Raw genomic sequence first — 26,651 nt, forward strand, 5'->3', positions numbered from 1 at the left:
GCAGCAGTTATCGTCACAGGTACCAATAAAATTATCTCTGAAATCCCTGGCTGATTTTCTGTTAGGCTTCAGTAAATCTAGCATACAATTTAACAGCTTTTTGAAAGCCATTAAAACTGGATATTACTTGCATTTATTATGAATGAAGAAGATTAAGTCATCTAAAGCAAAACGAGGATTACCTGTTTCAAGATGCCTGCTGCCATTTCATGGCTGCAATCAAAGATTACATGGAATTCCTTTCCTCTTTTCATCTCCTTCAACAATGGCTTTGCATCTTTCGTGTCAGCTGGTAACTGACGGATTTTTAGTCTCAGGTTGTATCGTGATGGAGCCTTGATGAGCTCTTGTAATCGAATAAGGCCTTAAAGAAAACAGAAGAGTCAAAGAAAGGAAAAATATCAAAACAGGAACCTGAGTTGCTAGCAGGACAACTTACTATGAACATTCGAAGTTTTCTGAATTTATCTCCCTTCTCAGTATGCTGCAGCTGATACAGAGACTTGTATTAGAAAAAAAAACAAACTATGTGGACTCCCTATACTTTCCTATAACTTTCTTTTTCCTTAATATTAGCAGACACTAAGTACTTTCAATTGGTATCATCTTAAGACAGACAAATTTTCCATCATGGAACTATACTATTGCTCTTCCCAGACTAATAGTTTATAGTCAGACTAGATAATCTTTTACCTAATCTATCCAGTTTAGACACAAAGTTCTAGAACGCTTAAATATCAAACATCATCACATAATTCACGTTAGTACTCAATTTTTCATTTTTGTTTATACAGGTAACAAAACACAGAAGCAGCAGTGAAGAAGATGACTATTGTCTTTGCAGTACTCTACAATGCTTTACAATTTCATTTTGGATTACTCAACCTTAACTAAGGAAGTAGAAGCACCAGTGTTTTCCCCAAAATCTTCTTGTTCACAGCATCATGACAGCATATGGTGTAGCATACAAATTATTGATTGGTCTGTGACAAGTATTGAATATTAGGCTGTTTAACTGTCTTCAACAGCATAAATAAAGGTTTTTCATAAATAAAGCAGTTTATTTCGGTATTAGCAAAAAATGGTGTGCTAGCTGCATTCTTGCACAGGAGGGTACTCGGTGGCAGTAAAAAGGGTTAGAGAATCACAGAATCATAGGGGTTGGAAAGGATCTCTAGAGATCATCTAATCTGACCCCTTGACAAAAAAGGCTCCCTAGTCCAGGTTGCACAGGTAGGCACCCAGGTGGCTTTTGAATGTCTCCAGAGAAGGAGATTCTACAACCTCTCTGTGCAGCCTGTGCCAGTGCTCCATCTCCCTCACTGTGAAGAATTTGCCACGCACATTTGTGCAGAACTTCCTATGCTTCAGTTTGTGGCCATTTCCCCTCATCCTATCACCGCACACTGCTAAGAGTCCAGCCTCACCCCTTTGCCTCCCGCACCTTAGATATTTATAGACATGGATCAGATCCTCTCTGAGTCTTCATTTTTCAAGGCTGAAGAGAATCAAGACAGTCAGCCTTTCCTCATAAGGGAGGTGTTCCACACCTTATCATCTTTGTAGCCCTCTGCTGGACTCTTTCAAGGAGATCCCCGTCTTTGTACCAGGGAGCCCAGAAATGGACACATCACTCCAGGTGAAACCTCACCAGGACAGAGTAGAGGGGAAGGATCACCTCCCTTGCCCTTCTGGCCATGCTCTTCTATTTCTTAATGCACCCCACGACAACATTGGCTTTCTTGGCCATCAGGGCACACCGCTGGCTCATGGCCAACCTGCTGTGCACCAGGAGCCCCAGGTTCCTCTCCACAGAATTCCTCTCCAACAGGTCATCCCCCAGACTTCACTGTCGTATGCAGTTAAACCTCCTTAGGTGCAAGACTACACTTGCTCTTGTTAAACCTCATCTGGTTCCTCTTTGCCCATCTCTCCAGTATGTCTAGGTCAAACTGAATGGCAGCACAGCCTTTCAGTGCGTTAGACATTCTTCCCAGCTTCATACTTCAGCAAATTTGCTGGGGGTGGATACCATCCCCTCATCAAGGTCATTGATGAAGATGCTGAACAAGACCAGACCAGCACCAACCCCTGAGGAACACTGCTAAATACAGGCCTCAAAACACCACTAAATACAGGACTTACTGTTAATATTGTTTCCAGACCACATATAGTTTGGTGCATTCACTGAACTGTCAAAAAATAGAACCTCTGCTTAGTATTTTCAGCAGGATTAAGGCCTATATAAAGTGATTCTAAATTTTGAAATAGCTCACTTTACTGTATCAAAAGCAACTGAATGAATGTCAAAGCTGCCTTGACTTCATTAAAAATATGTAATAAAGCATGAAAGTATACTACAGTCTCATCAAGAAGTTGTGATAAGCTCTTCAATACAGAGAATTTCTTTTGTTTTGGTGAGTATACTTTTTCCAAAACACGTTTCCTGTTAAAGGACATAACACTGAGAGCCTTTAACAACATAATACTTCAATGACTCTTTTGTCATGATGCTTTTAGACTGTAAAGCAGCCTTAGTTCTAATAATTTCCAATCAAATCAGACAAATAGATAGAATATCTGAAAGACAAAATCAGACACTTTTATTTCATCATTCCTCCTTTTTTGACCCTCCAAAGAATCCACATTATTTTCTTAATACTGATGGAATTAGCTGGAACACGAATTATAGCTTATTATGTGAAATCTTTCAAAATTAAGACTGGAGAAATGTAGATCTGGCATAGGAATTCAATAGATCTTCTTTCAGGCCTAAAAGCAGTGGGGATGGCTGAATTCATTTCTGAATCAATTCAGAGTTTTAAACAGCCCACACAGATTCATCTTGCTTGAGGGATTTATGAAGAATATAGAAACAACAACTCTCAGGAAAACACAGCATTAGTTTAGCTCATGGTCAGCTGGGTAGAAATTCCTTGAAGTCAACCTTGCTATGCAGTTAATTTTAGGGCTTTTTTTTTTTTTTTTTTTTTTTGTCACTCACAGGTCTATCTCATGGACACAACATTTTTTATCTCATCACAAATTTTTGGTAACACTCCTAGAACACACATACACAAACATAGACAATATATTTATATATATATATAGCTAAATAATCTTCTATGAAACATTTCTATAGGATCTTAACAGCAAATATTGAAACTTGATAGTACTTTTTTCTGCTGAACAGTATGACAAAATTTAAGGTTAGAGCAAAATATTTTAGCTCAGGAATGGATGAAAAATAATTCCATACTTTCCAGATTATTTCTAATAACTTACTTGAAACAGCCAATTGGAAACTTTTTAACAAGAACAATTGTGACTCATTACATTATACCTGGTGTATCTAATTTTAGATTTGTCTTGCTTTGCTTATTACATTTTTTTTCTGTTTTGCCTTGAAAGGAAAATAAGGTATATAATTTCAATAAAGCCTACCACACTTACCTCAAATGATGTATTTGTATTAAGAGAAAATGAATCAAAGTATTTAATGGAAACTTAAATGGATTTGATTTGATTTCTAAATACCTCAACTAAATAAACATGAGCCATATTACAGTTGGACAGAAAAGTCTTACAGGTATTTTCCAACCTTGGTGATCCTATGATTCTTGATTCTATGATTTTCTCTTTTCACTGGTGACAGGTAAGAGGACAAAGGGAAATGGCCTCAAATTGTGCCGGGAAGGTTCAGGTTAGATATCAGAAAAAAATTATTTACAGAAAGGTTTACTAACCACCAGAATAGGCTCCCCAGGGATGTGATTGAGTCGCCATTCCTGAATGCATTTAAAATCCATTTAGACATGGTGCTCAAGGACATTATTTAGTGATGAGCTATTAGAGTTAGGATAGTATGGTTAGATTGCAGTTGGACTTGATGATTTTGAAGTTCTTTTCCAACCTGTGCAATTCTGTGATTCTATCTTGAAGAGTTGTTGAGTTCTTTGTTTGGTAGGATTTTTAAACTGAGAAGATTATGCATCTACTACAGATTATCATATTCAGATAATCTAGAACAGTTCTTCAAAAGGTAATGTTTTGACAAAAAAATCTAGCATACAATACTGACAGTAATGACTATCAAAAATAACAGATGATACTGTGTCACCAAAAACTCCTTATGGGTTGCCTCCAAACCTTTACAGATCTTTAAGGCTAAAAAAATAAAGCAGCTGAAATGTGTGCTCTTGAAATGAAAAAAAAATTAAGATAAATTCGGACTGACAGAGGGTAGCATTTCAAAGCTCTGATTTTTCAAAGATAAAGTCCTGCCAGTTTCTCACTCTCTTTGATTTCTATTCACTTTCAGTTAAGAACTCCAAAAAATCTGGGACAGATAGTATGACACACACTGTTGGAAAGAAAAAACCTGGCATTTGATACTCAGTAGTTAAATATGACCGAGAAGAGAGACAGAAAAACCATCCTTCTAAATAAAGTTACTTCCAATCAAATAGCACTGCCATATAAGCAGCTGATGTACAAGCTGTCAAGTCTATAAACTAGAGACATACATCTATTTGAACTACTTGTATCACACTGAGAGAAGAAGATAATTCAAAAAAAAAAAAAAAAAGCAGGTGAAGACAAAGCCCCAGTTCCATGGATCACAGATAGTTCCAGGTATATCTGTCTCAGAAGAGAAGAATAATTATGTACCCCAGAGGACTTTGTGTTACTTTGAATTTTTCCATTTTCTGCTCAGAGAGAAAGATAAAACTGTTAGCAAGTCACAGGATCCTTCTCTGTTCCCTTTCAGCTCATCCTAGTGGCATGCGTGTGCTCCCTGGCCATCTCATCTTCAGCATTAGAGTACGGCCTTCAGTTTTGGACACTTTCTCTCCCTCATTTTAGTGGAAAAGTCCTGTGTTGCACCAAGCATTTGCTATAAAATCTGTAGTAGACCATAACAACTGGAAGTCATACCGAGTCTGGGAAATCAGGCAATAAATTGGGAAGCTCATAAAAACAGATTTATGTCACATAGGAAAGAGATGACAGTTTCACATGACAAGAATTAGTATCTCAAGGGGAAAGTGTTTTCTCTCAAAAAATTCAAATTCAGCATTTTTCATATACCAAATTTAGAAGGAAATCTGATTATTCTTTCTTCACTGCAACTATTCTTTTAAAATATTGTTTACTCGGAAGGGCAAAGTGCCTAACACTTTTGAAGTTGTTACATCATTCACTGAAGATGAAGACAGGATGGATAGTTAAGGTTGACAAAGACATGTTAAAATGGAAGGAATGAAGGAAAAGAGGGATGCTGCTTTTCTCTGTTGAAAGTCCATAGGTTCTGAAATTTTAGTAAGCAAATTCTGAGCATTCTAAATCAACCTGTCCCTTGCTGTCCTCATTTCTCAGTGACTTTTAAAGTTTTGATCTTATCCAAGGTTACAGAATGGTCAAAAATTGTTTCGTGGCCTATAGAGGCTTCCGAGGTTAATGTCTTACAATACTCCCATGAATAAACATTACAGACACTGCAGGGAGTGGCACTCAACAATTCATATAATTTTTCCCAAGTTTTGTTGTGTTTCAGAGTACCAACCATGAGGGTAAACAAAGTATACACCACTTCATGTTCTCCTCAAGATCATAACTGGGTAGTTAAAGAATTAAAAAGAAAAGCTCTCCTCTTTATAGGTCTTGTTATGATCAGATTTCTTCAGAGGAAGAGAACATCCTGACAAAATTTAAAATAGAAGATTATGGATTTACCAGAGCAATTGAAAACTGTCAAGAACAGTGATAAGTACAGTGACTGCTTGATAGGTTACATATGTAAGTGAGAGAGAAGTGATGAACAATAAGCAGAGGAACACATTGTAAAGGTAGTACAGAAGCTACAGAAACTACCAGAGGTACCTGAAAGATAAGGAAATGGGGGAAGAAAACCTGCAAATGCACATCTCTGTAGTATTACCTTGGACTTCCAGAGGGCAGACTTTGACCTGTTCAGGACACTTGTTGCAAGGGTCCCTTGGGACTTGCTCCTGAAGGGTAAAGGGGTCCAGGAAGCCTGGATGCTCTTCAAGATGGAAATCTTAAAGGCACAGGAGCAGGCAGTCCCGGAGTCCTGTAAGTCAAGCCGGAGGAGCAAAAGACCAGTGTGGATGAACCGGGATCTTTTGTTGAGACTCCGAGAGAAAAGGAGAGTCTATGTCCTCTGGAAGATGGGTCAGGCTACTTGGGGTGACTACAGAGAACTGGCCAAGATCTGCAGGCAGAAAATTAGAAATGCTAAAGCCCAGCTTGAAATTAGGCTGGCTACTGCTGTAAAGGAGAACAGGAAACCCTTTTACAAATATATTAACAGCAGGAGAAAAACTAAGGAAAATTTCCCTCCTTTACTCAACGAGGCAGGCAATATAACCACAGATGATAAGGAAAAGGCTGAGGTTCTCAATGCCTTCTTCACATCTGTCTTTAATAAACAGGACAGTTATCCAAATGGTACTTGCCCTGACCTGGAAGTCTGGGACGGGGTGCATAATGCACCCCCTGTGATTCAAGCAGAGACGGTCAGAGATCTTCTCCTCCATCTGAACTCCCACAAGTCCATGGGGCCAGATGGGATCCACCCAAGGGTGCTGAGGGAGCTAGCAGAGGTGATTGCCGAGCCACTTTCTGCCATCTATCAGCATTCCTGGTTATCTGGAGAGGTCCCACAAGATTGGAGGCTTGCCGATGTGACTCCCATCTTCAAGAAAGGCCGTAAGGAAGACCCGGGGAACTACAGGCCTGTCAGCCTGACCTCGGTATCAGGGAAAGTTATGGAACAGATGTTATTGAGGGAGATCACACGACACGTGCATGGCAATAAAGGGATCAGACCCAGCCAGCACGGGTTCACCAGGGGCAGGTCGTGCTTGTCCAACCTCATCTCCTTCTATGACTGGGTGACCAGACAGGTAGATGAGGGAAAGGCTGTTGATGTAGTCTACCTGGACTTCAGCAAGGCCTTTGACACAGTCTCCCACAGTATTCTCCTAAGGAAACTGGCAGCCCGTGGTGTGGACAGGTTCACTCTTCTCTGGGTGGAGAACTGGCTGGAGGGCCGTGCCCAGAGGGTAGTGGTTAATGGAGTTAAGTCCAGCTGGCGTCCTGTAACGAGTGGTGTCCCCCAAGGGTCAGTTTTGGGGCCCATCTTGTTTAATATCTTTATTGATGACCTAGACGAGGGAATTGAGTGTACCCTCAGTAAGTTTGCAGATGACACAAAGCTGGGAGGATGTGTCAAACTGCCTGAGGGTAGGGAGGCCCTTCAGAGGGATTTGGATAGGCTGAACAGCTGGGCTGAGCAAAATGGGATGAGGTTCAATAAGACCAAGTGCCGGGTCCTGCACTTTGGCCACAATAACCCCATGCAATGCTATAGGCTTGGGGCAGAATGGCTTGAAGAATGTAGAGAGGAAAAGGACCTGGGGGTGTTGGTTGATGCTCGGCTCAACATGAGCCGGCAGTGTGCCCAGGTGGCTAAGAAGGCCAACAGCATCCTGGCCTGTATTAGAAATAGTGTAGCCAGCAGGAGCAGGGAGGTGATCATCCCCCTGTACTCAGCTCTGGTACGGCCGCACCTCGAGTACTGTGTTCAGTTTTGGGCCCCTCACTACAAGAAGGACATTGAGGCCCTGGAGCGTGTTCAGAGAAGGGCAACAAATCTGGTGAGGGGCCTGGAGCACAAGTCTTATGAGGAGCGGCTGAGGGAGCTGGGATTGTTTAGTCTGGAGAAGAGGAGGCTCAGAGGAGACCTTATTGCACTCTACCACTTCCTGAAGGGGGGTTGTGGTGAGGAGGGGGTAGGCCTCTTCTCCCTGATAAGTAATGACAGGACGAGAGGGAATGGCCACAAGTTGCGCCAGGGAAGATTTAGATTAGACCTCAGGAAGCATTTCTTTTCTGAAAGAGTGGTCAGGCACTGGAATGGCCTGCCTAGGGAGGTGGTTGAGGCACCATCCCTAGCGCTGTTCAAGAAGCGTTTAGATGAGGTGCTAAAGGACTTAATTTAGTAGTTGGGTAGAGATAGTGATAGGAGGATGGTTGGACTAGATGATCTTATAGGTCCTTTCCAACCTTATGAACTTATGAACTTATGAACATCCTGACAAAATTTAAAATAGAAGATTATGGATTTACCAGAGCAATTGAAAACTGTCAAGAACAGTGATAAGTACAGTGACTGCTTGATAGGTTACATATGTAAGTGAGAGAGAAGTGATGAACAATAAGCAGAGGAACACATTGTAAAGGTAGTACAGAAGCTACAGAAACTACCAGAGGTACCTGAAAGATAAGGAAATGGGGGAAGAAAACCTGCAAATGCACATCTCTGTAGTATACTGACTAGATCTCATTGCTGGAGCTTACAGGGATTCCTGAAAGCAAATGAATGAGGATTTATGGCTTCACAACTGCCAGAACGCATAAACTGTAATAAAAAAAAATTATCAAATCATATTTTTAAGAAAAGGAAATTTGAAACATAGTATTCTTGTTCACAACTTCTATTTATATCACAACATTTAATTCTACTAACAGTAAACATTTAACGTGTTCCAGCCACCAGTAGTGTTCATTAAGCTCTGATGAATTATGAGGGCACAAAATATGTTTCAGTCTATTAACTTCGGTAGTCCACTCAACCACCCAGTGGACCATTTGATACAAGGAATATTTGTTCATCCTCATCAATACTTTATAAAGCAAATCCATTCTGGCATAAATTCAGGAGCTCCAGCTTGCCACATTCCCATGGGAAGGCTGTCAGAAACCACAACTCACTACAGCTGCCCTATGGTTTCATACTACAGAGTAACATCTCACAGAATCAAATCTGCATTCTGATGAGCATACCTGCATCAGGTGCTTTTATTTCAAGGCAAGAGCTCCACTGGGTGAAGTTCTGAGAAGAAGCACATCCTCACTCAGTCACTGCTGGGAATTGAGACTGGGAAAACACTTTTCAGGCCTGGAGCACACATCAAAAGCAAAGTCTAACAGATATAAATCAAAGGCTGAATGCCTTTCCATACTGCATTGAGTACACAAGTGCAGGAAGTCTAGCTTTTCCTAGAAAAAAAAAACCACCCTGAACTCAGTAAAAACGGCAGAATTAATAAGATGTACAAAAGCATGTGTTCTCTCTACCTTTCTCTCTCCACTACATATGGGAGAAAGCACTGGAGTTGAAATAAGGAGATTGCTGTCCATGTGAAGTACAAATTACAGATATTGCAGCAGGACCTAGGGCTACACCTTGACCCTCCTGTTGGTAGTAACCACAGACCATTCTAGCTGGCATGGAGCCACAAAGAAAAAAAAAGCAAAATCACACTGGGTGCTAAAGAGCTCAAGAGTACTAGAGAAAGAAAGAGGCTACAACTTGGGGGTGGAGATGTGCTCTTGGAAAGAGGCAGTTCTGCACCCCATGTCAGTCCATTTGAGGAGGAGGGAGGCTGCAGCCAGTGGGTACCCCATCCAAGGACAGGATCTCCCATGAAGAACTTTGGCCCAGAGTGACAAGAATTCATTAAGCACAAAGCAATTAGAAACTCTTAAACATATCAAGCCTCAATCCGCTGCACTCCAGGCATCTCATAGCATAAATGTTGATGCACTCTGTAAGCAGCAGTGAAAACGCACAATTTTCTTCCAGCCTTTATCCCCTCAGGGAAGGGAAAGAAAGGTAATGTAATTGTGTCCTTTATCTCAATAGCAAGATCCTTGATTAAAAGTTTGTATTTAAGAATAATTTGGTAAAACACCTGACACTAGATTTTTTTGCCTGCAGTGCTTTCCAACTATTCCAAAGTTTATTTTTCCCCTTTTTTTCTTAGTTATAAATCGAGCTGTGTGTAATTTTTTATTTTTTATTTTTGACAAAGAAAAATTTGTACACTGAAAAGATATAATGTAAAAGAACAACTTGAAGTACAGACCCAGGTCAAGCTGTGGACAGTTAACTGCTTCCTCACTCCTTACTGTTGCCTATCATTCCATACCCTCTGCACCCTAAACTCCCTAAGAATTCTAAAGCAGTAGCATTAACAACAACAACAACAAAAAGAAACATAAAACAAAGCAAAAAAACAAACAAACAAAAACAAGAAATAAAACAAAAGCATATATACATCATCAAGAGGATAAAAAAACACGTGGTCCAGAAGTGAACAGGCAATCCACATATAATAAAAATAAATTCTGCCACTGATCCAGTTTTCTTTTCAACTGCTTTAAGACATACTTTGTAAGGTTTTCCCCAGTAGAAGTATCATTTTTCGGTAACCAAAGAAGACCTGTAGCTTGTATAGTCTCTTTAGCATTTAGGCTTAAATACATATGATGATGCCAGACAAATTCCTTGTCTGCTTGCTTTTCCAAATATTGCCAAAATTTACTCTTTATTTTCACCCCTTTTCTCATACTGTTATGATTTATTTGTATAATTCTGACTCTAGAGAGTCAGTAAGGACTACTTTTTCCTACTCTGGCCAGTCATTTTTGGAACTCCACTTCTACTGTCTATGTATGGTTAGTAGACAAGGTAGATTTAGATCAAATAAACATAAAGTATACACAGAATTACTATAAATTTTATAACTTAATCCCCAAATAACTTTCATTTCTGTTATTTGACATTAGATAAAATGGTCAATTCGCTTTTTCAGGATCAAAGCAATGAGCTGACAAATGTTGAAAAATAAGGCTTCTCAAAAACCAACAGTCAGTTTCAGAAGTACGTAGCTCATGTTTAGCTAATCAGAAAAAGAACTATCAGAGTCTCTAATGAATAAAGAAATATAAGAACTAAAAAAGTAGTGAAAATAAGGGAAAAGCAAATCCATAGCTTCAACATGATTTAGAGGAGTACAACAAAAAATCAAAGATTTTAGCCTGGAATAACTTCAACATAAGTAATTTATAACATAAAATAAAATACAGTCCTCAGGTAAAATACTGACTTCTAAAATAAATAAAAAGTGCAAAATAATTTTTTGTCAACAAGATCCTAAAAAAATCTATTTTTTAACAGTATAGAAATAATTGGTGCATTAGGAGAATGTACTTCCTGCAGTTTCTTTCACGATGGACACCTTTTTCCTGTCCCTTTAAATGCTCAATTCCTTCTTTTAGCAGCCACTGTGATAGAGTCTTACCTCTGAATGGCTGGAAAGAATGCGGTGTGAGTAACTCTTTTCAGAAGCTGCCATCAATTCATCTTTAAGAAGAATCCTGAAGGAGTAGCTTGTGAGCTCTCCAGCTGGCATCTTCCTCCAAAGAGATCAATCACATTACCTCCTCGACATGTTCAACTTCAACCAGTCCAGGAAGCAAGAGCCCCAAGTTTGTTTTAAAACCTGTGTCTCCAGCTCAGCAGTCTTGCAAGCCATTGCTATGCCACCTGGCCTGCTCATCAAACTATTTATCATTTCCATTAATGCTGCCTTTGTGCTGTACAGGAAGAATGCAGGCAAATGCACTTTGCAATAGGCCGAACACATGAACCTTTTTCTGTACAAAGGAACAGTAATGCTCTTTTAAAGGCTACTTATATCTTCAGAATCTCAAAAAAAATCTAATTAATGATACACTGGTTTGTAAAGATAACAGAATATTTTTTCTATTTTCAGCGAGTTTTTCCCCTTACACTACTCTGTACTCTTCTTATCTTCTGATGTTCCCCTACTCAATTTTTCTGCTTAGTTCTCAGGAAAATATATATTGGACTTCAAAAGGAGTGTGGGTAAGATGGAGAAGAACATCACTTTATTGTTCATTGATAGTATGCTTCACATCAACCAGAACAGTTCACTGATGTAAAATGATTCACAGATATTAAAATGATTCACGTTGAACATCCCAGATTACCAATAAACTTACACGATTACATATATCTTCCTTATCCTCTACATAAAATACACCTCTATTGAAAAGACTAGAAAAAAAAATCCTTGAGAAATTGCACCTGCTAGCAGGACTACATGAATAGTGAGCTGCTCTATGTTCTTTGGATACAATAACTTAATATGGAAACATCATTAAGAAAATGATGAAGAAAATGCAATTGAAGGGAAGAGAGTATAATTGACGTTACTCATTTATTCATATCTAGTCTATTTACTACATTAAGGTCATTTAATTTGGGCAGCATAAAAATGCTTAAAACTGTTGTACATTATACTTAAACATTCTTAAATACAATATCAAAATAGTGTGAAGTGTACTTAATGGAGAATGAGCTTTAAGGAATAAGACTGCTAACATAACACAGAAAAGTTTATCTTAGTGAAAATATAATCAATATAGGTCTTTGTTACCAGATTTAGAGTTGACAATTTTAACAAGATTTTTCTACCTTGCTTTTGAAGCACTAGAGAATAATCACAGTACTGTATGTGCATGTGTGTGTAACATTATTTTCTACTAATTTCTATTCTTACTAGGAAAATGTACTACATTGGTACATTATCAGTAATGTATCAGTAAAAAGAAAAAAGTATATGGTCCCTAGCGCTGTTCAAGAAGCGTTTAGATGAGGTGCTGAGGGATTTGATTTAGTAGTTCAGTGGGTAGGGATGGTGATAGGAGGATGGTTGGACTAGATGATCTTGTAGGTCCTTTCCAACCTAATGTACCTATGAACCGATTTCAGTAGCACTTTGCCCAAAGTAAATTCTATATAACAAACCCTTTGTCAAGAAACATAGGTGTTCTATTTAGAAAAATGTGAGCTGAAAATTTAGAAATTAGATTTATTAGGGCAAACTAAGATGCACAAATAATTCGTTATAATATTAATATTTGACAGAATGAACTCTCAAGGATTCTTTTAATTACAAAATTCCCTTCTGGTGAAAGAGTTCAGATGTATAGGGATTCATCAAACTACCTGTATGTACTTACCTTTTTACCAAAGCATTCTCTGTGATTTACCACCTCCACGTCTTCTCACAGGAACTCTTGTGTATAAACCTAAGTGACCCTAGGCTATGTTGACATATTCTCTTATATGCTGCATTCCAAGCTGCACCATCCACACATATGATCTTTCAGTTATACATATATAAAGAAGGTAAAATGTTTTCAGACCATCAGTTTATAAATAATTCAAGTTTTTTGTATTTTTTTTTAATTATTGTATTTATCTCTTGGAGGGAGGATCTTTAAGGAAAATATATTTTTGGGTGTCCCAGTATGACAGGGTAAATAGAAGTTGTCTTACTTTGAAGAGAAAACATTTTTCAAATTATTTCTCTTAGATGAAATCATGTCAGTTGTTGGAGAATAATTTTCAGTTTTGCTAGGTAATTAATTTTCCTTTGGGTTAAAAATCATTGAAAATGAAAAACAAGGATCTGACTCCAATAGTCAGATCCTTGTTTTTTAGTCAGACAGTAATATACTCTGTATATTAGTATATTTTTGTGTCTTAGCATACATTTTACTTTAATGCTCTTTCATTATGAAGATTATTTTATTGTACTTTTTATATAATTACAAAATTATATAAATTATAATAAATTACAAAATATAATTAAAAAGTATATATTTTTTCCCTTAAATATGGTAGGATAAAAACTTTAGAGCATGTATGTTTGTACATGTGTTTTAAAGTTAGTTTCAAACAGCTGATCCCAGCTCAACCTGTTTCCAATAAAAAAAGAGCTCTTCACATAAAGACTTTACAGCAGCACAGTGAAAAAGGCCTATAACACCTTCCACACACTTTCATTGGAGGGAATCAACGCCCTGTTCAAGTTCAGATGAGACCTTCAGTGAAACCAATTCAAAGAAGATAATGATTTTTTCATACTCTCAAAGTACTTAACTAGCTGTAGCATACTGCAATTTAAGGGAAAAAAAATTCCTTCACTCACCTCCACACTTAGAGCACATTAATATAAGAAAATAAACATTAAGGCTTATAGATTAGATTGTTATACTTTTTACTGTCCAGCAACATATTTGACATTTCCTTATGCATGTGGTTCTAAGACTGATTTAAAATACCAGTTATTCAGTTTTGTGATTGTCCAATGAACATATTCTGAAAGATTTAGCAATAGGTGACAGCAATGACAATTAACAATCCTGGGCAAATCAAAAGAATTTTTGTAATACTGGGAAGTATGATTTCTCAAGTGGCTGACAATACGAGTAGTGTGTTTAATGAGGGTAAAAGCTCCAAGAGATCTACTACAGTCAAAGGACACAACAGTCTTCTGTCAAAGCTGTCAGAATCAATGTAAAAAGAAGCAGAAGAATAAGTTCAGCTATTTCCAGCAAAACTTAAAAAGAAATAATATCTACTGTAAATAAGAATAGACTTGGCAAAAGAAAAGGCATATGTGAACACTCTAAACCAGTTATTACTCTAGGTAAGTACATTTATTCTAGGAAACTAAAGCAGATAGTCTTTTGCTACAGAAGTTGATAAGAGTGCAAGAGAGAAAAGCAATCTGGAAATGAAACTAAAATGTACAAAAAATGGAGTCATTTGATCTGAGACTGATAAAGAGCAATGGAGAAAGGTCTTGACAAAAGTGCATTTCACAGTGTTCCGCCAACTAGAGACAAAATATCTTAATAGTGATACAGGAGTGAAAACATGGTTAAATTTGGGGAAGTCAGAGTTGTTTACAATTACATCATGTGCAAAACTTGAGATTATGTCTACATTTTTCTGGTTTTATTTTTAGTTAAATTGTTTTGCCTTTCACATTTTTCTCTATTTGAAAATACTGAATAAAATGTACCATATTCAAGATGGTAAGAAACAATAATTTTGATCATACATATCCTAGCCAGCTCTCTATAAAATTTAAATAATTATGTTCATTCAAACACACAAATATTTTGAGTACATTCATTGATGGTCCATTAATTTCTGGAAACAGCCTCCTCCTGTTCCTTAGCCTTACAGAAAAATTCTTTAAAGTGCTTAACTTTAGTTTTCTTTTATTTTGAAGCAGATACTACATCTTGTTCCAGTAAGTTCAAATTCAATTCTTGGCAAAAAGAGCCTCTGGTACACGTTTTTCAGAAAGATGAGCTGAACTCATGCATTATGTTTAACTTGATGACATTTAATTTTCTTTTCAAATAATTAATTTAAATCTCCAAAGAACTGTCCTCAAAGAACAATGCTAGTCCATTTATCAAAAAGAATAAGTGTATTAAACTTCTTTCTTTTCAGACAACTAGCTAAAGTAGTTCTTAAGTTCCAAAATGTAAGTCTAAAATACTTTGAAATATTAACTTGACAAAATTCTCCTTACCTCTGATATTTTCATGTAGCTCCATGAAATTTTTTTGGGGAGCTTTATCAAATAATAATACAATAAATTTCTTAATATATATATAAAAAACAAAACAAAAAAAAAAAAAACAAAACAAAAAAACACTATACCAATCAGCTACATCCAAATACCACAGTCAGGTATAACACAGAATCACAAATTAAATGTTCACATAAAATTACTCTGCACAGCACTTGAAACACTCTGTACTGAAAAGATACCATGCAATATGTAAACAGCCTGGAAACGTTTCTTCATTCTCCACAATCATGTCAAAAATATTAATAATCTTACAGCCCTACAAATCTGAACTTCTTGTCCTCAAAGATAAGTTTCTGTAAAATTGGAGATTTCTTTATGCAAATGGATTCCCTGTCTGAATCAGTGACAGAGCAGATGTGGAGCAGAATTGCATGCTACTCCAGCTGATATGCATAAGATGCCTGAAGAATTCTTTGTTTCCAATCACAAATATATCACTCTTTTAGATATCCATTGAATTCATTATTGATTGATAATGCATAAATAGAAATGCACAAAAATATTTACTTTTAACATGCTGTGATAAGCTATCCCATCCCACTCTGAATCTTTGATAAGTTTTATATACAAGTCTATTTATTTCCAGAATGGATACCCCCTCAGACTGTCAAGTACAGCCAGGTGAATTCTGAATGTGCTTCAATGTGCTAAAATAAATGCTATCTAAAATTGCACAAAGAATATAAATACACAAAAATCCACAAATACACAATTTTTGCATTACTGGCAGCTAATATAAATCCAATTTCAGGAAAAAATATCAATGAAGCAATAGCAATTCATACTGTAGTATCTCTAAACATTCATTCAATAGAGGCAGTAGTCACCATCAGCTTTACGCGAGTCAGAAGTAGCAGTGTTGGACTAGCCAAGATGGTGACATTAGAGCTCATGGTTACTTGTCTTTTTTGTTCTGTCTAGCAAAGGTAGTACGAGAACATAGCCATTAATAAAATAAAGTAAAAAATAATAAAATAAATAAAATAAAATAAAATAATAAAATAAAATAAAATATAAAATAAAATAAAATAAAATAAAGGCAGAAACTCTACAGATGGAGATTCCACAGTCTTGCATTATCTTTTATTCTAACCAAAATATTTCTAGATTAATTATTTCTCATAAAAATTTTACTGTCTCTTTAACTATGCCATGTAACACAGTATAGGACTATTATTGTGTGTTTTCTCCTTTGTAAGACCTTCTGTTTATGTCCCCTAGACTAAACCTACTCCCATTTAGCCTTTCCTAGCACATAATATTTTCATAAGTTTCTAATCTGATGAACCCTCATCTTTCTTGACAGAAAAGTATTAAGAAAAATTAACACAATTTTTTTATCTCAAGTATTGCATCTTGTGAGTTTATTGCCTGCGTGTGTAATTCTTATTTTCAAAGTAGAATGCAAACACTGTAAATACATCTTTTCAGTTTTGTTGTGAAAGACAAAATTTAGAGTTTTTCTTTTCTTTTTTGCATCCATGGGACAAGGATGCATGAGGAGACTATTTTCTTAATATGCAAAGAAGTAAGTCACTTAGAACAATGTGACTTTCTGAAACCTTTTATTTATCAGATCTACTGTATTTTCCCCACCTAAACTGTATGTTTATCAGTCAAAGAAGAAAATTTTATGCTATTTAATCTTTATAAAGCTAAATTGAGAATTATTCATCACCTTACGACCAGATTTTAAGGTAAACACTGCAGCATTTTCCAGGGACAGAAAATTCTTGGGGCAGGCCTATAAAATGAAGAAAGAAATCTCACTGTATCCTTCCCAATTTTAAGCATGCCCCAAGTTAAAAATGTAATTACTAGGAATAGATGGGTGAACTTAAGGAACCAGGACAAATACACTTCAAAGCTTGGATAAATGTCCTACATGGGATAAATCTAAGAAATTTCAGTTTTAATGACATACACTATCTTTAATTCAATATAATTTTTCTGTACTTTATTTCCATAAAAATAAAAGATTAGCTTCAATTCCCAAGCAATTCTACACCATCAAAATATCACAAGAATCTCACATACATGTGCACTCAGTATTTCAAATGTTAAGTTTGCCACCTTTCTAAGAATATTCTAAGAGCTGTGTCCCTCTGTACTCCTCTTTCCTGTAAACACATAATTTAGGATATTTGTTGAGATTAAACCTTTGCCTTTTGTTAGTATTTTACTTTTTTGTTAGTTACATGATTATAAAGAAAGGAAGTAAGAAAAAATTCCTGCACTTAATTTTCGTAGTTCGGTCATTTATTTGGATTTTGATCCACAGAAATTACACTGTTGGTCTCTGCAAATGTCTCCTACTGTAATGTGGATAACTGTTGACTGAGCTCCCCAGTTTCCTTCGAGACATCTCTCCCTATTTCTGCATAATATTTATTCTTGTGCAAACTTTACCCTTGCATATAAAATTTACAATCCTGAAGTATATTCTACTTCAATGTTATTTTGTAGGTTTATTATTATACATCACCAAGAATGAAGCCTTGTTTCCTAAATTTAGGCAAAATGCACTGTTATTATATTAGTCATCAAGCATTCAGTCCAGCATTCTCAACTCATTTTCTTTCTTCTTTCTCATTCTGCTAAGAACAGACCATGGTTCACATATGTGTTTATAAAGAACAGCTTTCCACATAAATTTAGGGGTTAATCAATTCATTTACAGAAAAACAAAGATATGAGCAAACTTTTTCAGGCCATCTCATTACCTATCCTTGTTCTCTTACCTGTCTGATCTCTGAAGTTTCTTGAGCATATAATACTTAGATGAAAAATTTCTTCCCAAGCTAAGACTTATTTTGAACCTGTTAGAAATTTTTCTCCTTAATCTTTTAGTAGTATTACCCACTTTCCATCACCATGTACCCATTTTCCACAAGATATTAAATTCCATTATAAGTTTGCAACACTTGAAAATTAACAGTATAGAAAAAACATTTTCAGGATATAGCACATCTGGAAATAAGATATAGGAAATTTAGAAATAAGATAATGTGAATTTTTGTATTACTCACAGGAAGGAACTTATTTACTACAGTAAATAAATAAATACTACAGTGCTACTAAGATAATATTAAGAAAAAAAATCATCAAAATGGCATCTCTTTCCTTCATTAGATTTAAAGCACTGTGTTCAACACTGAAGACCAATATAAAACATTTTCATTTCTGAAGCCAGTTTTCAGGCTTTTAGCTTGGCTTCTGTTCATGGATGCAACAGATTTTTGGTGTTTATACTCATTCACTCAAGACCAAAATAAATGTTAATTAAGAAAAAATCTCAGAACCCTGTTTACATCAACCAGATCTGCACAAAATATTAGTTGCCAATACAAGAGCCAGTATAATTTAAAGATCCCAGCATCTAACCATTCATGTATACTTAGCTTCGGAATTATTTGGGATTTGCAAACCTATTCAAAATTTATCTGCCCTGATTTACTTAGGACAGATAGAAATGCACACTTGAAATTTTGATATTCTGAAGAAGATCATTTACTGTTTTGAGATAAAGTAAAATTATTATGACATGCAGCAGATGAACATACTGTTAATTCCACCTTTTCCTTGCCTAAGGACAATTGACAGTAGAAAAACCTGTAAACTGAATTTATCCACGGACAGTTAGTGGTATTAATTAACTAAGAGACTATAGATTACTTTAAGGGAAAAGAAAATAAAATCAAAACTAGACAATCCGTGGTTAATTCTTGACAGATCTTTCATAGTAAATTCTAGTTAAAAGAAACACATTTTGCAGTTCAGAATGATCATGGGAAGCAATACTTATCTTCAGACTAGCAAGAAAAATGTTCATGAGCCTGATTCAAATTTTTAGTTTGTACAACAGATGGACTAAATGAAAAATGTCTCATAAGAGTTAAGATGAAGGGAGAAAGAAGACTTAGAAGGAAGGAGAACAGAGATACTACTTGAAGCAAAAAGGTTAGTGCAGTAATATTCAAACAGCGATTCACAGGAAGAGATAAACTATTTTCCCCTGAAAGAACAGACTCATCTAACCAATTTTCACCATGCCCTAAGATAGCACCAGGACAGCACACTTTATCATAATATTAACAACCTTGCTATTCTCTGACCTTTTTTTTTTCTCTAAACCTTATCCTCATTGTAACAGACTGCTTCTATTCTTACTGAGACTTTACTGAGAAGTGACACTTACTCATTATTACTTGGTCCTATTTATAGTCCTGACTCTTCCCCTTTACTCTGTATTCAACCTGACCCTTACTCTCTCTAATGTTACTGATTATATTGCTTTAGAAGCATCTCTGTCCCCAGTTTCATCAGGATACAACCTCCATTCTTTCCTATGCCAAGTTATCCTGCTTTCTATACTACAGGATCCTGCTCAACTGAAACAGGTCTCCTTTAAAAGCTATTCTGGATATTGTAAAACTAGTCTTCAAATGATTTAAATAAAAGTGAAATATTTCAAATTAATGTAAATCTAAATTTATAGCCACTTAACTAAATCACAAGTTACTTTTCCAGTCTTCGGTTGATTAAGATTTGAGTATTTCTTTCTATGTCCTGTCCTATTACAATGCAAGAGTACAAAAACAAACAAACAAACAAATTCTAAATGAAGTAGATATTTCTTCCCTTTAGCCTCTAATGCTAAAGTTGAAACTAGAAGTTGGATTACAACTTCAGTAACATCAGCCATCAAGCTTCTAGAAAGACACCCTCCAAATTTCACTGATGTGTTCTTCTCTTACATCTCTGACATTTTCCTTCTCACCATTAACTAGCTACATGAACTTCTTATTTGAACTTAAAATATTTAAGTAGCCATTCTGACCTGGTGTAACTGTGTATCTAGCAGAGTTAGACTTACTAAAGGTAGTCTCACCATGTAATAAGTATTGATTTTTCTTACTTTCATATTTGTATTTCAGATTTGGATAGAGCGTTGTGTTAGGTAAAAAGAGTATCAACAATCTTCCTTTTCACTTCACTGAGCTATGAGAAGGGTCTGAGGCTTACAGTGTTGTTTTTTTTCTTGTCAGTGTCAGTTTAACAACCATGGAAGAAGTTATAAAATGTCTATAATATTATATGTATCTCATTTGGCTAAATGACTTCCCTGTATCCACCATTACAGACAGATTTTCCTTTTACCAGCTGGTAGTTCCAACCTCCAGTAGACAAACCTCAAATTTGGTAAGTGAAGTTTCAAATCAAATGCCACTGTCAGGGCAAACCAGAAATTTTAAAGGAAAGATTAAAGGAAAGGTATCAAATTGGGATATTTCTGACAGAAATTCAGGGGTTCATTTTTAAATTATGTGAATAAACTGCAAAAAAAGCCTCCACATTTCCTCTGCTTTCATCTCTTAGGAGCCACCTTCTGTAACTCTCTGAAAATGCAGTTATTGAAATGTCAAACAAATATGGCTACCTTTTTCTAATTTAGCTAATACCAAGAGCAGCACTAAATTGTAGCTGTTCTGTTTGACCAGACATTCTACGATATCTTTCAAGTTATCATCTTTTTTCTTCAAAAATTGGGTTTTAAATAAAATCAGAAGATATAGCTATTAGCAACCATGAAGATATTGAGGAAGATGCAGATAGAGTGTGATTGATCATTATTGACAGTTGCAATCTCAAACACACAGAATTCAGCAATTGAAGGATAATTATGAAAATATTTATGCTAACAAATCTGCATTATTTGTTATACACTAACTTGATAATGAAATTTCTTCTTAGTAAGCTTTTTATAAAAAAGCTTTAACAGTATTGACACCCCTCATCCTCCTACTTATACACATGAATATATCTGCACATAGTTGCATGATTTAGTCTTACCAGTGCTGTCATCATAAACAACAGTAACTGTTTTCCACTTGAAGAACTGCACAAGGTCAAGGATGGCACGGCTGAGTGAAGAGAAGTCTGGGTAGAGGCTGACATAGAAGGAGTCCTTGTTGTCAGACACCTGATGTTTCCAGCGGGTCTGGATATGTGGAACACCCAAAGCGTTGCAGATGGATTGCACAGCATTAGCTGAGGAGCTATGGGATGGTCCGAAGATGGCAGCTACCCCAAGGGATAGCTGATCACAGGCTGAATAGGAGACAGAAATCTGTCAATGATGAGAGGAAAGAAGGCAATGTGCCAGAAGGTATTGCACAATTCATATTAAATAAAAGGTTCTCCATGAAATATAACTTTACTACTGAGAAAGCTCCTTTCTTCTACAACACATAAACAGATTTCAGCTTCTAAATACATTTATAACTTCTCACTGTGAGCGGATGAATAGCAACACTTAACTTCTAAATAGTGCTTAGCTACATTTAATAAACACTTCTATATCACTTTGGAAGTCACAAAGGCCAGCAACTGAGTATATTTTGAAAAACACTGACAAGTGAAGAGATTTATACGTAGTTGCATATTACATTTGGAAAAGGGCCATATGGGATAGTATACTAACCAATACTAAATATTAACTTCTTCCTCAATCCATCAACACTGTTTTTATTGAGATCCTAGTTACTCAGAAAATGTGTATGTCAAGTGGATTCCAGTTAAGTATAAAGCAAATGACAAATTTCTTTTAAATTGTCAGTTCTATATCTGAAAAGCATATACATTGCCTTGTGAAATGTAATGGCCAATGTTTTCCCTAAAAGAAAATTGAATCTCTATATGCTAATGAAAAAAAAAAAAATCTGAGTTCATTCTTAAATTTTGGAAGGGCACTGTTTAGCTACGTTAAGTAAAACTATCCCTGACAGTCATCGACATGATACTGTCACATGAAAGTAGTTTAGTGTTCCTCTTTCCAGTAAAGGACGGCACCATCTACTCCATGCTTCAGTAGTCTCTGGGCTATTTTACTTACTACAGCATGCTCCAGCATTATCTTGTACAAGATAGCTTGGCACACTGTATAAAAAAAGCAGGAAAATTAAGCAATGCTGGAAACTAGTTTTTCAGTCCATGCCCTGCTCCTGATTGGATCACTGCTACAGACATAACTTTAATGAGCATGTGGTTCTCGAACTCAACAGGTTCTTCTTTTCCATGGAAACATCTTATTTGGTAGAGAGAAGCAAGGGAAAGTATCTCCATAATCCATTATGAATGCAAGTATTCATATGAGGTTAGATTACTTAGTATTGTTACACAACCATCACTGTCTGTCAGCTGAGGAAACAAGTAGAAACACATTTTGCTGCATTATTTTTCCTAAGTCAAAATTATTTTTTTCTTATTCGTGCCTGTCCATCCTTTTCAACATGATTAAAAAACTACAAGTCTTTCAAGTGCATTCCAGAAATCATGCTGGCACACCTTTTTATTCTTGCAGAGCATTGGTGGTTTAAATGAACTTCTTATATATACATACAGGATCTCCATTGCATTACTGAGCTTCAGATTAGGGCCTAAATGACTAGCTTGATAAAAAAACATTTATGCTAATATTGCCCTTCCTAAGAGTAATCAACAAGCTTTATGCAAATGTCAGTAAATGGGATCACTAACAACAGCAATAGCTACCAGATGGCTTTTCAATGGGCTTTTTTTTTTCTGTTTCTGTGATTTGAATAATGCAATGCTTTCACATGTGATTTAATACAACTCTATCAGATGCATACCAATTTTTGTAGTGCACTGAAGGATATTTTGTTTGCACTTACATTACTCTTCACTGAAACAGTATATTGGAAATATCATCTTGACTTCAAGTTACTCTTTTGTACAGTACCTTTAAAAACCCACTGATGTTTAGTCTGTATTCAACTTTAAAAGTATGTGTTAGTAAGAGGTCTAAACAGGCTATTTTTTAATGCAGCACCTGCCTGCTTACTAATGGACATAATCATGAACCACAAAATGAGTCAAATGCTTCAATCTCATTGAGAAAACTCTGCTTTGGAGTCATCATAATAAAATAATAATAAAAGGAACCATTTAATGTTACCTTTTAGCCTTGTATTCTGAACTAAAGTGCCTATCAGCACCAATATAGTTGGCTGTATTGTGAAATGATGAAGCAAAAAGCCACGAGTACTGAAAGATTACACAGATTTTGATAGAGTCTGACTAGTTACAGATAAAAACTTGCATTCTCATGCAAGATGAAACAGTAAATATATCCAATTAATGATCAGTTGTCATTCTAACTTCAGCTATTCCATTCTATCAATAATTAGGCTAGCTTGCAACCTTCAAGCAACCTCTAAGTAAGGTCTAGAAGAGTTGTCAACTCAGGAAATACATAAAAAATTAAAAATTCAGAAGACATTTATTCAATTTTTACAACTTCCTTCAGGAATGAAACTAGTCAATTAAATTCCACAAGGGAGAATGCATTAGAGTCAGGAAGTAGTTAAAGCTGGAAGACGAAAAGGAACAGAGAAAGATGGGGCCAAAATTAAGGATTCATTCACTATTGGCTGAGATGGAAAGAGTAGTCTCTCAGAACATTCTTTAACTCATCATCTAAAATATCAGAATAACTATTGAAAAAAAACCTTCATTAAAGAGATAGCATACTTCCTTTCTTACTCTCTCTGCTGCAAATAAATCGTATTGCTAGGAATAAATATAGTCCATAATATGTTTCATATATCAAAGTATCTCAAAACAATTAAAATGTTTATTTCTATGCAAATAGAGATACTGTCTAATCTCATACCTAGTATACAGCCTTATATTAAATGGTTAATATGTGAAATAAACAGATTAGCAAGACAAACTCAACACAGTGCAAAGAAAAGGCAAAAATATCTTCATTTCTAAATTGATTTTTAATCAGTATTGTATTTCATTTTCCTTGCTTATGTTTATGCTTTGTTCACATAAGATGAGCAAAAAAAACTATTCGCTCTCTTTTGCAACACATGCCTGATTAACTACGTGAGTCATGTATATGCTAAAGATATGTGTGAAGACACACTTAAAGTGATAGAATACCTAAAATTGAATTTGTGCCTTGGTAAATATCTGAGTATTAGATTTTAGCCATGAAGCCATAAAAATTTCACATTCAGATTTTGAGCAGCCTTAATGAAGGAGGAAGTTTTGTAGGCTTCCCTCCAATTATGTTGGAAGATTCTTCTGTATTAAGAAGCCAATTTTATATCACTAATTAAATTTGACTGGTAATGTCAACCATATTCCTAACTATAAAATGTTAGCTTCTTCATAGAGAAGTACTTTATGTTCAGGGAAAGCATAACCCGTGGATAACTTCTACACGGCTGAGGAAGTCACTGAAACATTTCAAATCATGAAGTACACTTCAAGTTAGACACATCAGAACTTGACCAAGTGCAAGAGTCTCAGGTTCTGTTACACAACTAACTATTCTGAAATAAGTCAGCCTGAATGTGTCCGATAGCTTTTAGTCTCAACTGTACCACTGAATAGCTAGTGCTGTGAGCTGAACTCGGCCTTATCCAAGCTCACTGCAAGTAGGAAGCACTTGGCATTTTCTAGGAGGAAAAAAAAAAAAGATTGGAGAAGTGTATTAACTCTATTAACAAAACTCAAGAAAAAAAATATTTTGGATTTTAATATTTAAAGAAATAGTTTTTAGACAGGGTAGTGGGAGTAAAGCTGACATAATGTAATATTCAAGCAGTTATCATTACAGCTTTCAAGAGGCAATCTTTAAAACACTTCTTTGATGTCAGCCACAACCTTGTACAATGTCACTGCATATCTTTAAAGACAGATATTTTTTCAGGTAGGTAAAGCAGCTGAGTCTTAGCTGCTGATTAAAGAAATTAAATAAGCAAAAGGTTACCTTTTTTGGATGCTTCAAAACTGTCATAGAGATTTATCTTTTGGGTGTCATATGTTAATGTGGTGTTTGGCAGAAGAGTTCTGTTTCTGTTGATTGTGTTCACAGCAAATCTGAAGGCTAATTCTTCTGCTCCCATTGGACCAGATTCCACACACTCAAAAATACCTCCTGGTGGTGAGGGAGAGAAAGAAAAAGGAAAGAAAGAAAGGAAAAATAAAAACCACTAGTAAGCCAAAATGACATAGAGGAACAATTTTATCATCATTTTGGAAAAAAATCATTCAGCCTGATATTCTTAACCTAATAAAACTGACATAGTCCAATTAGTATAAAATTTCCCATGATTTCAGTGAGGTTTTGGTCACACTATATCCCAACAGCAGCACGTATTAATCAAACTTACCTTAAAGAAAACATGTAGTGTGGGGTTTTTTTGGTTTGGTATTCTGTGTAGTGTTTCTATTTTTTTCATTTTAGTTTTTCTATTTATTTATTTATTGAAGACATTCTCTCTACTAGTATAAAAAAAAGCACTATGACAATATAAAAACAATAAAAGCAGAAGTGTAGGGATGAAGTACATGTAATTATTTTACATATTTAAACTTGAAAAGATTGCATTCATCCCTTCTAGATCACTACCTGTATGTGCATGGAGAGCAAGATTTCTGGAGACTTGTTTTCTACTCATCTATGCATTAGGAAGCTATTGTGAAATGGACGATTCATTGGAAATGCAACTCATGAAAGAGAATATTATCAGGATGCCTCAGATTATGTCAAGATTTATGCACATTACAGCATGACTGTGTGCCTGAAGAAATATATATGTTGAGCAGGGGTTCAAATTGAACTCACTTGCACAGAGCTCGAAGTACACATTAATCTTATTCTCAACAAATGAAGGAATCACCTACAGTCTATGTAAAACTTGACCACATGTTGAAAGCATCCCCAAATATACTGTCAGAGTAGGACATATCTCCAAAGACAGGCAATTTCAAGAATGGTTCTTAGCCAGCCTTAGCCTTAAATTAACTAAACAACGTTGTTGAACAATGTTATACATACCCCCTTCTCATCTTGTAATGAGACATCATTGCCCATGAAATAAAAATTATTTTACCACAACATATATTTATTCTAGTCCTGGAAAGGTCAAAATATGGTGTCAATAAAAGTATTTAAAAAATATGTTCTCCATAAGGCTTGGAAAAATGTGGTCAGCATAGCTATGGTCTCCTTTCTGTTCTCATGTTAACAGTGAATAATAATAAGCCAGGTATTACATCATTGCAAGAAATGTTTTTCATTCATGTTCTTCTAGCATGCATGCATTCATTTTGAAAATAATGTTGATATCTAGCTTTGTATTATCTAAAAAATGTTTATCCTGGTTTTTCAGAAGGAAATTCACAGTATCAAAATCCATAGGAACTGCAACTAAACTTTGGAAACCACCTAAATTTAGAAAAAGTCTTGTT

General features: G+C 35.7%; 1 protein-coding gene across 1 annotated transcript in view; it reads right to left on the reverse strand.

Moving 5' to 3' along the window:
- GRIK2 (glutamate ionotropic receptor kainate type subunit 2) overlaps positions 1-26,651 on the reverse strand; it is a 364,539-nt gene that overhangs the window by 224,145 nt on the left and 113,743 nt on the right. Inside the window, exons 2-4 of the mRNA XM_065735652.1 lie at positions 25,168-25,335; positions 21,213-21,470; positions 183-364 (exon numbers count right to left, since the gene is read on the reverse strand). Of these exons, the coding sequence (XP_065591724.1) occupies positions 183-364; positions 21,213-21,470; positions 25,168-25,335 (608 nt within the window). The remainder of the gene's footprint in view (positions 1-182; positions 365-21,212; positions 21,471-25,167; positions 25,336-26,651) is intronic.

Source organism: Cyrtonyx montezumae, unplaced genomic scaffold, assembly GCF_038088225.1.
Source record: "Cyrtonyx montezumae isolate F1298 unplaced genomic scaffold, pur_monq_1.0 scaffold_0, whole genome shotgun sequence".
In the NCBI taxonomy this organism is placed as follows: Eukaryota; Metazoa; Chordata; class Aves; order Galliformes; family Odontophoridae; genus Cyrtonyx; species Cyrtonyx montezumae.